The 15,763-nt window shown below is 39.8% G+C and overlaps 1 protein-coding gene across 2 annotated transcripts in view; it reads right to left on the bottom strand.

The window, feature by feature from the left end:
* Nucleotides 1–15,763, bottom strand: part of Rhp (GTP-Rho-binding protein rhophilin) — a 132,456-nt gene that overhangs the window by 28,106 nt on the left and 88,587 nt on the right. For both annotated transcript variants that reach the window (XM_028183945.2, XM_028183946.2), the window contains 2 exons: nucleotides 5,932–6,048; nucleotides 15–142 (listed from right to left, as the gene is read on the bottom strand). In XM_028183945.2, the coding sequence (XP_028039746.2) occupies nucleotides 15–142; nucleotides 5,932–6,048 (245 nt within the window). The remainder of the gene's footprint in view (nucleotides 1–14; nucleotides 143–5,931; nucleotides 6,049–15,763) is intronic.

The following is a 15,763-nucleotide window of genomic DNA, read 5'->3' as shown; positions in this document are numbered from 1 at the left end:
TACGTATTGCATACCTATCGCTCTGGTAGAGTTCGACGGAGGAGTTCAGTTCTGCCAGCTGCTCTTTGAGGAGTTGGAGGTTGGAGTTGACGAAGCTCAGCTCCAGTGCTACGGTCTCCCGCAATTTTCTGTTCGTTGTTGCCTGCAAACAAGGAATTTGGGCTTATTGTCTTGGGAATTTGAAGTCGTCGTGGGCTAAAGGATAAAACGTCCGGTGCATTCGTGTCGAGCGATGCAACGGTGTTCGAATCCCGATGGCGGGTACCAATTTTTCTAATGAAATACGTACTAAACAAATGTTCACGATTGACTTCCACGGTGAAGGAACAACATCGGGTAACAAAAATCAAACCCACAAAATTATAATTTGTGTAATTACTGGTGGTAGGACCTCTTGTGAGTTCGCACGGGTAGGTACCACCACCTTGTCTATTTCTGCCTATTTCTAGTAATGCGTTTCGGTTGAAGGGTGAGGCAGCCGTGGTAACTATACTGAGACCTTAGAAGTCATATCTCAAAATGGGTGGCGTCATTTACTTTATAGATGTCTATATGCTTCAGTAACCATTAACATCAGGTGGGTCGTGAGCTTTTCCACCCATCTAAGCAATAAAAATAAATAAATAAAAGCACTGAACTAAATTCCGAAATAAGCGCTTGAAAAATGTTTTTAAGGTTGGTATACTCCTTGGCGCTAATGTAACGTTTAAAGCACATACTTTGAAGGTGATATAATAAATTTAGATGAATTAACGGTAGGCTACGGCTTAGCTCTGCCCCTGGCATTGCTGGTGTCCATGAGCGACGGTAACCACTCACCATCAACTGGCCCGTATACCGTGTGCCAATCAAGGGCAATACTTACCGCGAATACTTCTCTATGTCTTCTACTAAATGAAAACGGGTGTTACGAATTGGTAATTTGAGTAAAGAAAAGAAATAGAAGTCGGTTGGAGTCATATTTGGTGAATGGTGCAGGTGGTCTATAGTATTTGTTGAGTTTTTGGTGAAAAACTCGTTCACAATGATGGTTTTTTGGGAAGATCCATCCATTATAGTGGTGCAAGAATCTTTTCACAAATCCGGCCTTTTTCGTTCAATTTGCTGTCTCAAATGCTGTGTAACGCCCAAATAATGTTCTTTTCTTACTGTTTAATCTTCAGGCAAGAATTCCGAGTGCACAACATCATGACGGGCAAAGAAAACAGTCAAAATGATCCTGCGGATCGAATAGTAAACAGTCGAAGTCGCCCAAAACACGTCATTTCGGATCCTCCCGATCCACTAACGGTGCTTTTAGGTACCCCAAGCACCGGTCACCGTCCTCGTCGAACCCGTCGCTTGCGACGAAGGGCTCGGCGAGTAAATTAACCCATAGACACAGCGCACTGAGTTTATCGCCGGATCTTCTCAGTGGGTCGCGTTTCCGATCCGGTGGTAGATTCTGCGAAGCACGGCTCTTGCTAGGGTCAGTGTTAGCAACAACGTCAACAAGCCCCGTGAGCTCACCTACTTTCCCGGTTATGCTGAAATGGTCTCTCAAGACCATTTTTTTAAATTTCTCAATCGCGTAAAAATGAACTCAAATTTGTATGGAGTTCGAACAGCGCCCCTAGCGGCAAACATTGGCAAACTTTCAAACTCCATACAAATTGCATTAACTTTTACGCTATCGAGAACGTTAAAAAACTCTCACTAAGCACACCGTCGAGTGATTGTGAAGTAAAGCCGAATAATGTACTAACGATCGTCTTTATAAGAATGCTCGTGTATTTCCCAAACTTGCAAGGCCAGAGGTGAAAGACCGAGGGGGGTTACGGTTCGGCGGCGTTTGAATCACACGCGAAACAATAATAAGCGGTCGATGCACGTTAAGAAAAAAGCATCACGCATCAGAAGGCTTCGCCGAAATACGAGTTGTTTAAGTAAGATATATTTAGCGTTGTTTGGCTTCTCGTTCCTACCCGACCTCTGGTGGAAGGAAGCCTTTGTGAATTATAACATCGATCCGAACCCAGCGCCCTCGTGGCAGCCTAGGGCTCCGGAAACCAGCACGAGGTACGCGTCGAACATGTATCGCGATCCGCGGCGCCGTATGTACTATTTTAACAAAATATCATCTAATCACTCACCGGAACCGATTACCTCGTCGTCTCACGCCGTACCACTTAGGGAGAAGGGTTTAGGGCAGGAATGGATAAGGATTAGTGATAATGCAAACCGTATCGTAGATCGTCACATATGCGGGTACCGTCCCGTTCGAGAAGCAAGACAAAGTGCCAGATGTCAAATCGCGAAGGCACCGTCAAATCGCGACCCGTGTTGCCGTGGTAAAAATTCAAATTCCAACGGATTGGTTTCGAACGTAACGCAAAAGTTTTAACCAAAGATATAATGAGTATGATCGGACTAATGGCCATCTGTGGAAGGCTTTTTTTTATTGCTTAGATGGGTGGACGAGCTCACAGCCCACCCGGTGTTAAGTGGTTACTGGAGCCCATAGAAATCTACGACGTAAATGCGCCACCCACCTTGACATATAAGTTCTAAGGTCTCAGTATAGTTACAATGGCTGCCCCACCCTTCAAACCGAAGGCAGAAATAGGCAGGGTGGTGGTACCTACCCGTGCGGACTCACAAGAGGTCCTACCACCAGTAAGTCTTTGTGAATTATAACGCATAACTTTTAACCAAAGATACAATGAGTATATAATTAATCTGAATACAGCCCTTCGACAGAAGGTCCCTTCGATAGAGGATACATCATTGTCACTAATATCTGCGTCAGTATATTCAGTGGAAACGAAATGTTATGACATATCCTTCTTCAAACGAGGCTTGTGGAGATTACTTAACGGTAGGCAGCGGCTTGGCTCTGCTCCTGGCATTGCTTAAGTCCATGGGCGACGGTAACCACTTACCATCAGGTGGGCCGTATGCTCGTCTGCCTACAAGAGCAATAAAAAAGTATGTATATTCTTCTTCTCAGTCGTTTGCACCCTTAGCAGAGCGTGGTCATCATCTCTCATTCATCATTCATATATATTTAAACGTATATAAGTATGTTTGTCAGCCTCTGGTGCCCACTACACAGATACTCTTAAAATTAGAATCGGATGACTGTGCGTGATTTGTTCCTACTTATCATTATTTTCAATACGGTCCAAGTCAATTAAGAATAACCCAAAAAACTATTGTTGAGATCAAGATCTCACAATTCAAATGAGAGCTTCGATGAGAAGCATCAGCTTTTTAAATTATAATAGGTATTTTAATTGTAACAATCTTAAATGTAAATGCTTTTGGTTTGGAACTTCTGGGTCTGCGGAGGGACTTCGGTTCCCTCTGTATTTTGTACCGTATGTTCCATGGGGAGTGCTCTGAGGAATTGTTCGAGATAATACCGGCACCTCGTTTTTACCGCCCGCCACCGGAGTAGAGTTCATCCATACTACCTGGAGCCACTGCGGTCATCCACAGTGCGTTTCCAGAGGTCTTTTTTGCCTCGTACCATCCGGCTATAGAATGAGCTCCCCTCCACGGTGTTTCCCGAGCGCTATAACATGTCCTTCTTCAAACGAGGCTTGTGGAGAGTATTAAACGGTAGACACCGGCTTGGCTCTGCCCCTGGCATTGCTGAAGTCCATGGGCGACGGTAACCACTCACCATCAGGTGGGCCGTATGCTGGTCAGTCTACAAGTTAATAAATAAAAAAAAAAACACACACCATTGGTTCGAATTGGAACAAACATCATACAATCATACACGGAGAGCTTACAATACCCTACGTGTTCAATATAATAATGCGTTTAGGATAATGTTGTCACTGCCGCTCTTTTGTAGTGCATCCACAATGTTTGCGACATCTCACACGGATGACTTCTTTGCAATAATGCGGAAGAGAAGTGCATCGTTATTGCGTCAAGTCCGTGACAGTCTTTTGAAATTCATATCAAGCAAGATCGAGGGACTGCTGATTAATAGCAGATCATAGCCTTTGCAGCAGGCACTTGGAAGGAGAAAAAAAAAACAAATGTAATGGTATAAAGTGTATATAATGATAAAATGATACTAGCTGTACCCGTCCGCTTCGCTGGCCATTTAAAATTAACATTATTATTTCTCACCCCCACAAAGATTCTCATCATTAACGCCCCCGCAACTGGTGTAGGGAGTCCAACACTCATATAAATATTAGCCTATCCATTAAGTACATGTATTTTCTACATGGATACCGAGTTTCAAGTCAATCGGATGCACGGTTCAGTAGTTATAACGGAACATCCGTAACAACCACTGTAGATTTATATATTAGTATAGATAATGATAGTTATGTGTTAGATTTTTTAAGTTACTAACATAGTTTACAAGTAATTCTCACTAACAAAATGTTATGGTTTAAAAAAAAACTGAAATAAAGTATAAATAAATAAATAAATAAATGAAGTTTTAATTCAATAAATATTATAATTATTACAATGATGTTGAGTTGACTAAAAGTCGGTTATTCCGTTCGAACTAATGGTGTGTGATAATAACATGTACATTAAATAATATAATAATATAACGGCTGTCGGGTGTAGTGGTAAGTGACATGGTCACTACACAAGGGGGTCGCGGGTACGAATCCCGCCAAGGGAAGATATTTGTATGATAAATATAAATGTCTTTTCCAGGGTTATGGATGTATATTAAACATATGTATGTGTATAATAAAAACCTTACATTTATTTCCGTTATCTGGTACCTGTAACACAAGTTCTTTACGAACTTATCACGGGACCAGTTAACGTGGCGTGATTGTTAGTAAATATTTAGTTATATTTAGTTAGTTAATATTGTAATTTAAGAAACCATTAAAATGTTTAGTTGAACGTGTATATTGAACGTTCATAATGTATGAAACGTGTTTTAATTAATCGACACGTGCCATTTAAGTGAAAGTGTCTCGGTATTTCGTTACTGTGGCGTTACGTGTGTCGGGGCGATTGCTTTCGTGTTGCCGACAAATTGTTTCTCGTCGAATTCGTAACTATGTCCGCGGTTTTTTTTATTGCCCTTGTAGGAGGAACACAACTATACGGCGTACCTGATGGTGAGTGCTTACCGTCGCCCATGGACTTCAGCAATGCCAGGGGCAGAGCCAAGCCACTGCCTACCGTTAAGAGCTTTCCACAAGCCTCGTTTGAAAAAGGATATGTCATAACGTAACCAAGGATATTTATAAGCTTTGGTACATTCTAGACAAGGAACTGGTGGTAGGACATCTCGTGAGACCACGGGGTAGGTACCACCGCCCTGCCTATTTCTGCCGTGAAGCAGTAATGCGTTTCGGTCTGAAGGGTAGGGCAGCCGTTGTAACTATACTGAGATCTTAGAACTTATATCTCAAGGTGGGTGGCGCATTTACGTTGTAGATGGAGCCCATGCTCCAGTAACCAATTTACACCAGGTGGGCTGCGAGCTCGTCCACCCATCTAAACAATAAAAAATCGGTTGTCTGTAAAGTCGGCTTACTGACGATAGTTGAACGTGACAACGTCATAAGAAAATACTGATGGAATGGTTTCATTTTTCAAAAGAAAATTTTAATTTTATTTGTTTGATAGATATTTATGTAAATGTATTATTGTATAGCAGCTGTCCACGCGGATGCATCGCTCACTCAAGTAGGAGAGAGACAGATGTCGAACGCTGCCGAACGCGGAGGCCGATTGTGCCTCTTTGTCGCTCGTTGCGCGCTCTCGCTTGCACTTAAAGCCTTAAATGGAACGCCTCAGAGCGAGGTAACGCCGCACGAGTCATGTTTTTTCGTGCGTGCAGCCGGCTCCATCGAATTATAAGACATCACGTCAAAAAAGAAGCCTCTTATTCGGGAAATACAAACATTAACCTCCTCCCGGAATGGTCGGATCGTTTGAAGCTCTTACCTTGAACAGGTTTTCAGCGCCAGCCCGTAGCCTCAGCTCCTTGTTGATCTCTTGGTTCAGTTGACACCGCCTGGTCTGCAGTCGCCCGCGACATGTCGCCACCCGAGGGTCAGAGCCCTGAAACAAAAGGAATTTGGTTGTTGTAATAGAAATTTTTTTTTTATTTTTTTTTTATTGCTTAGATGGGTGGACGAGCTCACAGCCCACCTGGTGTTAAGTGGTTACTGGAGCCCATAGACATCCACAACGTAAATGCGCCACCCACCTTGAGATACAAGTTCTAAGGTCTCAAGTATAGTTACAACGGCTGCCCCACCCTTCAAACCGAAACGCATTACTGCTTCACGGCAGAAATAGGCAGAATTATACCGAAAATGATGCCTAATTGCTGTTTGCAGGCTTTTCCGGTAAATCTTTCATATCTCTGACGGGTAGCAGCGAAATATATCACATCTATTTAGTGAAAAAATAAATAATATGTAGTTTAAAAATAAATAATAATACGCTTTTATAGAAAATCCAACTAAAAAATTGAAAATAAATCTTAATAAATTTGTATTAAAAATAGTGTTAGAAAAAATGATTTTATTGTAAAAAAAAGCGGCATGGTATCAGTAGTTATAAATATTTTATGAACAGATGTGAGTAGAAGGGTTATTTTGATAAATGTCCTGAAAAGCGTGGGGTGCCCACGCTTTTTTACAATAAAATAATTTTTTTCTTACACTATTTTTAATGCAAATTTATTAAGATTTATTTTCAATTTTTTTGTTGGATTTTCTATAAAAGCGTATTATTTATTTTTCATTTTTTAGTTGTATTTCAATTATTTTAATTTTTTTTAAATATTGTATTGTTATCAGTCCTTAATAAGTGTACCAAATTTCGATTTAATCCGACGTTTTGAAGGGGGTCAAAATCATGTTCAAAGATTCCGTTACAAACATACATACTTCTGAAGCTAATAAAAGCGTATTAATGAATATCTGTTCTCTGTAATCTACACGCGTTTTTCGTTAGATCGAAATGATACTCTATACTCGCATTGTTAATGTTTCGGAGAAGGTATTTGTCATCGTCAGCTGGCGTAATGCGGGGCGAGGGTAGTCTTAATAAATTATGATGAGTCGGAGTGATACGAAATATTTACAAGAAGTTCCGATCATTCATTGCGTAGTAGTGAAAGTGGTGTGGGAGCAAAAACTTCGAACGGACCGCGCATTCCAACGGACGATCACCGTCCTCTACTGTAATGCAGATAATATGGTACATACATTTCTAAATTACGCACCAAACGTACATATTATCTATATATTAATACGTGAAGCTTCGATCAAACGTGAAGCAAAAACTTTGTAATCCTTTTTACGAAAATTGCGCGGACGGAGGAGCATGAATTTTTCCACACTTATACAGAATATAGAGAAGAAATGCACAATGCTAATATTTTTTTTAAATAATGCATAAAAGATACATTAAATCAATAAAGAAAACATTACACACACTACATACCATGTATTTGACGCACACACGCATGCATAATATTTATTGTCAAACTTTTGTTCTAGACGTCTGTTGTCAAATTGAGAATGGATTAAATATTGTTTGTCTGTGTTAATATTTTTTATAGTGTAGTCTTGGCGAAATTTGTGATTATAGAAGTATAAAATACAATCATAATAGTGTACAAACTTACAATTCCAATTAATTATAGTCGAATTTTGACTACTGCGGGACCTCTAGTGTTAGGAAATATTTATCGTCATCCGTCAATACATCAATACGTCATTTTTTTTATTGCTTAGATTAGTGGACGAGCTCACAGCCCACCTAGTGTTAAGTGGTTACTGGAGCCCATAGACATCTACAACGTAAATACGCCACCCACTTTGAGGTATACATTCTAAGGTCTCAGTATAGTCACAACGGCTGCCCTACCCTTCAAAACGAAACGCATTACAGCTTCACGGCAGAAATAGGCGAGGTAGTGGTACCTACCCGTGCGGACTCACAAGAGGTCCTACCACCAATACGAACATAGGCTAAGGCCGTTGAAAGTTATCTATCTTGTCTTGTTTTATTGTCTAGACGGGCGAATGAAGTCCTGGCCTATTTCGTGTTTAGTGGTTATCGGACCCGGGCGACGGAGCAACTCAGAGCTGTCGTCGCCCGATACACTCTCAGTGCTTTTAAGCACCGGTCACCCTCCTCGTGAAGCTCGTCGACAAGCAAACTAACCCATAGACACAACCAACTGAGTGTTTTGCCGGATCTTAGGGGGTCGTGATTCCGATCCGCTGGCAGATTCAGCGAAGCATTGCTCTTGCTAGGCCTAGCGTATTCCAGGTTGAGTCCGTGAGCTAACCAACCCGTCCGCGTGTATCTGGAATAGCAAAGGTGCTATTCCAGCTACACAGACCTTACAGTTCCTTACCTACCTAAGGCCTTACTTAGCCTAAGGAAGCTACTAGCGAATAGGTAAGGAACAGGAGCTCATCTTTTTTTTTTTTTTCCTACCTAAGCTGAGAGCCTTGAGAGGCTATATCAGCGTAACCCTAACTTTTGTAGGTGAGCTCACGGGGCTCAAACCTGATGACGTTGCTAACACGAACCCTAGCAAGAGCCGTGCTTCGCAAAATCTACCACCGGATCGGAAACGCGACCTTCTGAGAAGATCCGGCGAGAAACTCAGTGGGCTGTGTCTGAGAGTTAATTTACTCGTCGAGCCCTTCGTCGCAAGCGACGGGTTCGACGAGAACGGTGACCGGGAGCTATGGAGCTCATCACAAAGTGAATACCTATATTGTCATAATTGTATAGTAATTACGCAATTTTTTTGTTTTTTTGTTTTCGATGGTGTTTTGGATGCTGCATCGGTCGTGTCGCGGGTTTAGTTGTCCAGTGTATTTCATACGTCTTGTACAAGTCTGAACGTCTTGCTGTTTCTCTCGCACGGCCATTTCGTTTCAGCAGTGACGTCATTATGTCCATCCTATTATATGAAGTTCCTATTGTAAGTACCGCCAATTGTAAATTTTTTGGTATTTAATGTATCGCACTGTTTATTTGCTTTTTGGTGTACAATAAAGAATACTCTCTCTCTCTCCCTCTCTCTCTCTCTCTCTCTCTCCCCTTTTCTTTATTTTTTTAGTAAATTGAAAAAACTATTCTCTTTAATTATCAAGGGATCGATGGTAAGTATTTTACCTATAAATAACAGGCCGCCCACCCGATCGGAATATCAATACGAAATGAAGCAATTCCCTTTGTAGCGCCGAAGGGCACTAAACTAGACGCTACGTGCTCCGTGATCCAACTATATGCGTGTGTGAAGATTTATATCTGCCGTTTGAAATGATTTTCAAGTGATCGAGTTGCGAGCTCTGCGATGCTAACAAGCTTTTTTCTGTAGTAATTTTTTTTTCTACCTAATCTGAACCTTGAAAGGCTATTTCAGTGTAACCTTAACTAGTAGGTGAGCTCACGGGGCTCAAACAGGAGCGATGCTAACACTAACACTAGCAAGAGCAGTGCTTCGCAGAATCTACCACCGGATCAGAAACGCGACCCACTGAGAAGATCCGGGGAGAAACTCAGTGGGCTGTGTCTATAGGTTAATTCGCTCGTCGAGCCCTTCGTCGCAAGCGACGTGTTCGGCGAAGACGGTGACCGGTGCTTGTGGTAAAAGCACCGTTAATGGATCGGGAGAATTCGTAATGACGTGTTTAGGGCGACATCGACTGTAGTAATGCTTAAAGTTAAATAGATATTGCGACGTGATGGTGTCTAGTGGGGCGTCCTGCGAGCCCCACGAGTAGGTGCCACCATCCTGCTGATGTCTGTCACGGAGGAATAGCGCCATCCAGCTCCGGGTTAGTGGTATAAGGTCTCCCAGTGCGAGGTTTCATTTTGATATGTAAAACAATGGAGTATTTTAAAGTGAATACATCCGATATTTAGATCACTGTAAAGAGGTGTGGCGTTTAAGAACGCACCTTATTATGATGCGTAAGCCGGAACGCACGAGTGGAAAAAAGAAGATAGTCTGTGACACGGGGCCTTTTTACCGCCGAAAATACATAAGACGAAAAAAATAATGTGTATCACTTAGAACTGTGTAAGCGACAATAAAACTCCTATTATATCAACTGTGGTTTTAATTATGAGTGATCTAAAAACACGATTTTCCCGCGAAATAAAGAAGGGACTCTATACGGACTCCCTCAGAGGAATTAACAATCTTAGTCAGATTGGATGAGCCGTGACTTCGTCAATTGGTCTATGCATTAAAAAATATACTATTGAAATTTAGACCTCATGTGTACTCTAGTACTGTATCATGTATACTCTGGTGACCACTTGAGCATGTCCCTCAGTCTGCAATCAAAGAAAGAACTTATCGAACTGTAATCCTTTTGAAGTCGGTCAAATTCAAATTCAAAATCATTTATTTCAACTTAGATGTCAGTTTTACATACTTGTTGAATGTCAAAATACAAATAACAATGTTAACTCTACCACCGGTTCCAAAAAAAGCCACAGTCCTGAGAAGAACCGGCGAAACAAACTCAGCGGGCTTTTTTTTTTCTCAAATATTTTCTTTTTTTTAAATAAATAAAAATATTTACAATGAAGGAAAAAACAAGTCAAAAAATACAATTCAAATAAATAATAATAATAATGAAAAATGAAAAGGCCAGGAGCGAGCGCCTCATTCCCACGTAGTGCCATCTAGTAAATAATCCTTAACTTTATAATATGCAGTTTTCGGTAGGCAGCGGCTTGGCTCTGCCCCTGGCATTGCTGAAGTCCATGGGCGACGGTAATCATTCACCATCAGGTGGGCCGTATGCTCGTCTGCCTACAAGGGCAATAAAAAAAAAAAATTTGCCTTGTTGCACAAACGTTCCTTGACAGTTTTCTTAAATCTATGAACAAGTAGTAATTGAACGTTTAGCGGGATCTTAAGTTAAAGTTAGTTGGCGCCTAGCCTCCTCGTTAAATTCATTTCTATACAATCCACGTCTACGGTATTCTTATGCAATACAATAATTATTATGAACGCCAACAGTAATAACGGTGTGTGTCGTGAATATGAATTGAAAATTGCATTCCTTACACGACGACCCGTTACTGTGTAACGTTTTGTGTTAGCTAAACTATTGCACACGCAATTGACTAAGACAATTCGGTTAAGGGTGTTGCAAGAGTAATATCGGACTGCGGTAGTGTCGCTTGACCCAGTCCGAAGAAGTCAAATGGCTGATCACTGATGTATAGGTGTTGAATTAATCTCAATTAAATAATCAGATAAAAACCGTGATTTTTTTAAACGGTGACTCAGAATGCAGATGTCGAAACAAAAAGATGAACCCTCACATGTTTATAATAAGGGCTTTTGCTCTTCGAACCTGACCAAACATCTTGCGGAATGAGACACGAAGATATCCAGAAACACTCGTTGATAATACGGGGACTTTTTGGCGGGAACGCGAGGAGTGAAGTTGTGTGATTTTTTTTATTTTGTCTATTTAGTGTTTCTTCAGGTTTAAATGTGTAACAATGGTGGTTTATTAACTGTTTAAAATCTGTGAAAGTGCACAAATGTGAGAAAATGAAATAAAGCCGCTGGACGTAACTTCTCGGGATCCTCCAAACTGTCCACTGAAAATTTTTCAGTAAATGACCACCATTTTACTGAGATTATATTTTATCCCATATCATCTCATCTCATTTCATTTAATTTCATCCCAGTTGATTAATGTCTCAAATTAATCATCTTCATTTGATTTCATTTGACTCCATATTATCATTTTTCATAAAAATAAGAATACATATTAAAATAAGACATGACTTAAAGGTTTTAGTTACCAGGTCATTAAATCCCTTAAAAAAATCTTATAACACGGCTTACCAAGAAAAAAATCGTAAACTACCTACATATTTAGCATGAAACTAAATTGTTTATTAGAAACAAATAAAAAAATTGTCACCCCTACTACGCCTAGTGGCTTAAAATAAGTCCGATCATCTGTAAAGTTAAGCTACACTGACAGAAACACAAGCGAAAAATTAAAAAAGGCGTGTGTAGCAAATATATTTCACAGCGGTACGCAAGCGAATAGAACACCACCGATTTTTTCACATTTTCCTCAATTGTCGCTTGAACAACTCATTCATATGGGACCAAGTTATTAGCGAACTGAAAATTCAACGGCCGGTAAATGTCCGCCACCTCCTCTCACTATTCCCAGACCCCCTTAATATAAGTGCTTTTATTAAGTTTATAACTACTAACTCTATAAAATTATAATTATATGTAGTGCATTATTCTCTGTACATAATCTTTATTATAATATGTAAGTTTATAGTAACATTAATTTTGTGTTGGTCCCAGGCGCCATTATTATTGCCAAAATTGGATACTTTTCATAATATAAAGTGTGTTTAAATAGCTCGACAATGTTCCATGTGTAGCCATAACACGACACTGGCAGAAATTGCTGAAAGTATCGGCAGATTGCAATTAAAAAAAAAAAAAACCACCACCGATCTAGAAGTGATATTTCAAAATTTAACAACAGCTATCGATTGAAATACGTACAGCGAAATGTTATTACGTTAAGATCACGCAATTACCGAAGCTGTGTAAGAGACGGCGCGCATAAATGAGGCCGTCAGCGCAAAAGTGGCCTAAGCTTGCCATAGTTAGTATGGAGATATCGAGGTCTGAATTTACTTTTACACTGCTCGTAGGCAAAGACGATACGCGCGAAAATAATGCTTACAAAGCAATCTGTTATCTATCGCTCAAACTAGGGATAGGACGGTTTGGCGCCAAAATTTATTTTGTCTATACTAATATTAAAAAGAGGAAAGATTTGTTTGTTTGTTTGTATTGAATAGGCTCCGAAACTATAGAACCGATTTGAAATATTCTTTCACTGTTTGAAAGCTACACTATTCCCGAGAGACATAGGCTATAATCTTTTTTGAAAAAAATTAGGGATCCTTACTAAAACTCCAATAATGTAACCCAAGGTGTAAAAAAATTACCTAAAATATTCTTTACATCGCGTGCCCTGCGAAAACTATTTATGATAGAATAAAATAATGTACTATGATTTTGTAGAGCACATTATTATTTACAAAAAGTGTCGCGACAGCATATGGCTAACTATTATAGTTATGCCGCAATAAGTGTTCTTTTATTTTAAAAAATAAATCAACGTCAAATATCGTTGAAATTTTTGTTAAAGACCCTAGCGGAGCCGAAGCGGGCCGCTAGTCTCAAATAAATTGCAAATTAGAAGCACCAATTTTGAAAAATTGTGGGTTAGGCCACTTTTGCGCTGATAGCCTCAAATGTATGTATTAACAAACAAGAATGGCATTCTACCGTAAATGTCAATTGGATTTGAGAAATTTCGCGAAATGCGTTAATGTCGGTAACATTAATAAACTGGTTCGCGTGTTCAATGATCAATTTATTGTCTGGTTTAGTTTTTTTTTTACAAATCGCTGTATAGTTTCGTTTGATTGAATACGGTTTTTTTGTATCCAAAATATTAATAAAACAGATATCGCTCTTATCAAATGCGCAATCTTCCGAGAAAGTTTAGTCCATTCGTCGAACTTGGAAAGCTAGTTTTAGTACAAGGAAAATTTAAGTGACGAAAGCAAATTGCGAGTCAGTTGAGCTTAGGTATAATTCTACAACTTAAATATTTATAATATACTAGCGGACCCGCGCATGACTTCGTAATGCATAATAACATCAAGGGAAAAACAATTGTTTTGTTTTTATTGAATTCCCAAGTATTTTCATATTTATTCACCTTTTAAACCTTTTCTGGACTTCACAAATAATTCAAGACCAAAATTAGCCAAATCGGTCCAGCTGTGTTCGAGTTTTAGCGAGACTAACGAACAGCAATTCATTCTTACATATGAGTCGACTATTATCAAAACCGGCAATCTGACTTTTGGACAATGATTGGTAAATCAGAAAAACGAATTATTGACTTTGTATTCCATTGGCAGTCACAAAACTCTTCGGAACGACATCTTAGATAAATAACAGGTTAACTATTAACCTTTATTTAATGCAGGTTTTGAACCGTATTCTTTGAAGGAGACGATTATAATCAAATCAATCTGTATTGACATATCAATAATTTTTTTTTGTCCAAATGCACAGATTGCCACCTTTGATAATAGACGACTCATATATATAGATAGAAGATATACAATAGATAATATATTTATATAGGGAATGATTACGTAAAATGGTTCGGTGTTAATTATGATAGTATTTTTTTATTTATTTTTTATTGCTTAGATGTGTGGACGAGCTCACAGCCCACCTGGTGTTAAGTGGTTACTGGAGCCCATAGACATCTACAACGTAAATGCGCCACACACCTTGAGATATAGTTCTAAGGTCTCAGTATAGTCACAACGGCTGCCCCACCCTTCAAACCGAAACGCATTACTGCTTCACGGCAGAAATAAGCAGGGTGGTGGTACCTACCCGCGCGGACTCACAAGAGGTCCTACCACCAGTAATTACGCAAATTATAATTTTGCGGGTTTGATTTTTATTGCACGATGTTATTCCTTCACCGTGGAAGTCAATCGTGAACATTTGTTGAGTACGTATTTCATTAGAAAAATTGGTACCCGCCAGCGAGATTCGAACACCAGTGCATCGCTAGATACGAATGCACCGGACGTCTTATCCTTTAGGCCACGACGACTTCAAAATCACGTATCACGTTAAAACTTAAATAACCTGTGTCAGAATTCTGATTAACATAATGCTATAATTATTTATTCTATACGAGTAATACATGAATGTTCGAAGCGAAGTGATTAATAATTAATTAATTTTTGTTTTTTTTTTTTTAAACCACTTTAACTGGTCCCATGATAAGTTCGTAAAGAACTTGTGTTACAGGTACCAGATAACGGAAATAAATGTAAGATTTTTACTATACACATACTTAATATACATCCATAACCCTGGAAAAGACATTTATATTTATCATACAAATATCTACCCTTGGTGGGATTCGAACCCGCGACCCCCTTGTGTAGTGACCATGTCACTTACCACTACACCAGACGTTCGTCAAAAAATAGTTATGAACGTAACAGAGGTTAGACCGAGAATGGTTCAAGTGAGGTAGCAAATTCATAGTTAATGTTAAAGGAATCATGAACTATTTTCACTATGATGGAGTAATAAATATCGTGTAAATAAAAATAGTGCTTCTTTGGAAACTTCAGAAATAGTTCTTTTTCTATTTATTGCTTAGATGTGTGGACGAGCTCACGGCCCACCTGGTGTTAAGTGGTTACCGGAGCCCGTAGACATCTACATCGTAAATGTTACCACAAACCTTGAGATTGCCACCCACTTCGAGATATAAGTTCTAAGGTCTCAAGTTGCCCCACCCTTCAAACCGAAACGCATTACTGCTTCACGGCAGAAATTGGCAGAGTGGTGAACTACCCGTGCGTACTCACAAGAGGTCCTACCACCAGTAATTACGCGAATTATAATTTTGCGGGTTTGATTTTTATTACACGATGTTACTCCTTCACCGTGAAAGTCAACCGTGAACAGATGTTGAGTACGTATTTCATTAGAAAAATTGGTATCCGCCTGCGGGATTCGAACACCGGTGCATCGCTCGACACGAATGCACCGGACGTTTTATCCTTTAGGCCACGACGGTTTCTGAACATTCCTCCCTTTACATCGGAATGCCTGACTGCTTCGCGGCAGAAAAGGGCGAGTTGGCGGTACTGTCCCGCCTTAATGCGT

The sequence above is a fragment of the Bombyx mandarina genome, chromosome 20, assembly GCF_030267445.1.
Source record: "Bombyx mandarina strain Sakado chromosome 20, ASM3026744v2".
Taxonomy (NCBI): Eukaryota; Metazoa; Arthropoda; class Insecta; order Lepidoptera; family Bombycidae; genus Bombyx; species Bombyx mandarina.
This window is presented reverse-complemented; position numbering and strand designations above follow the sequence as displayed.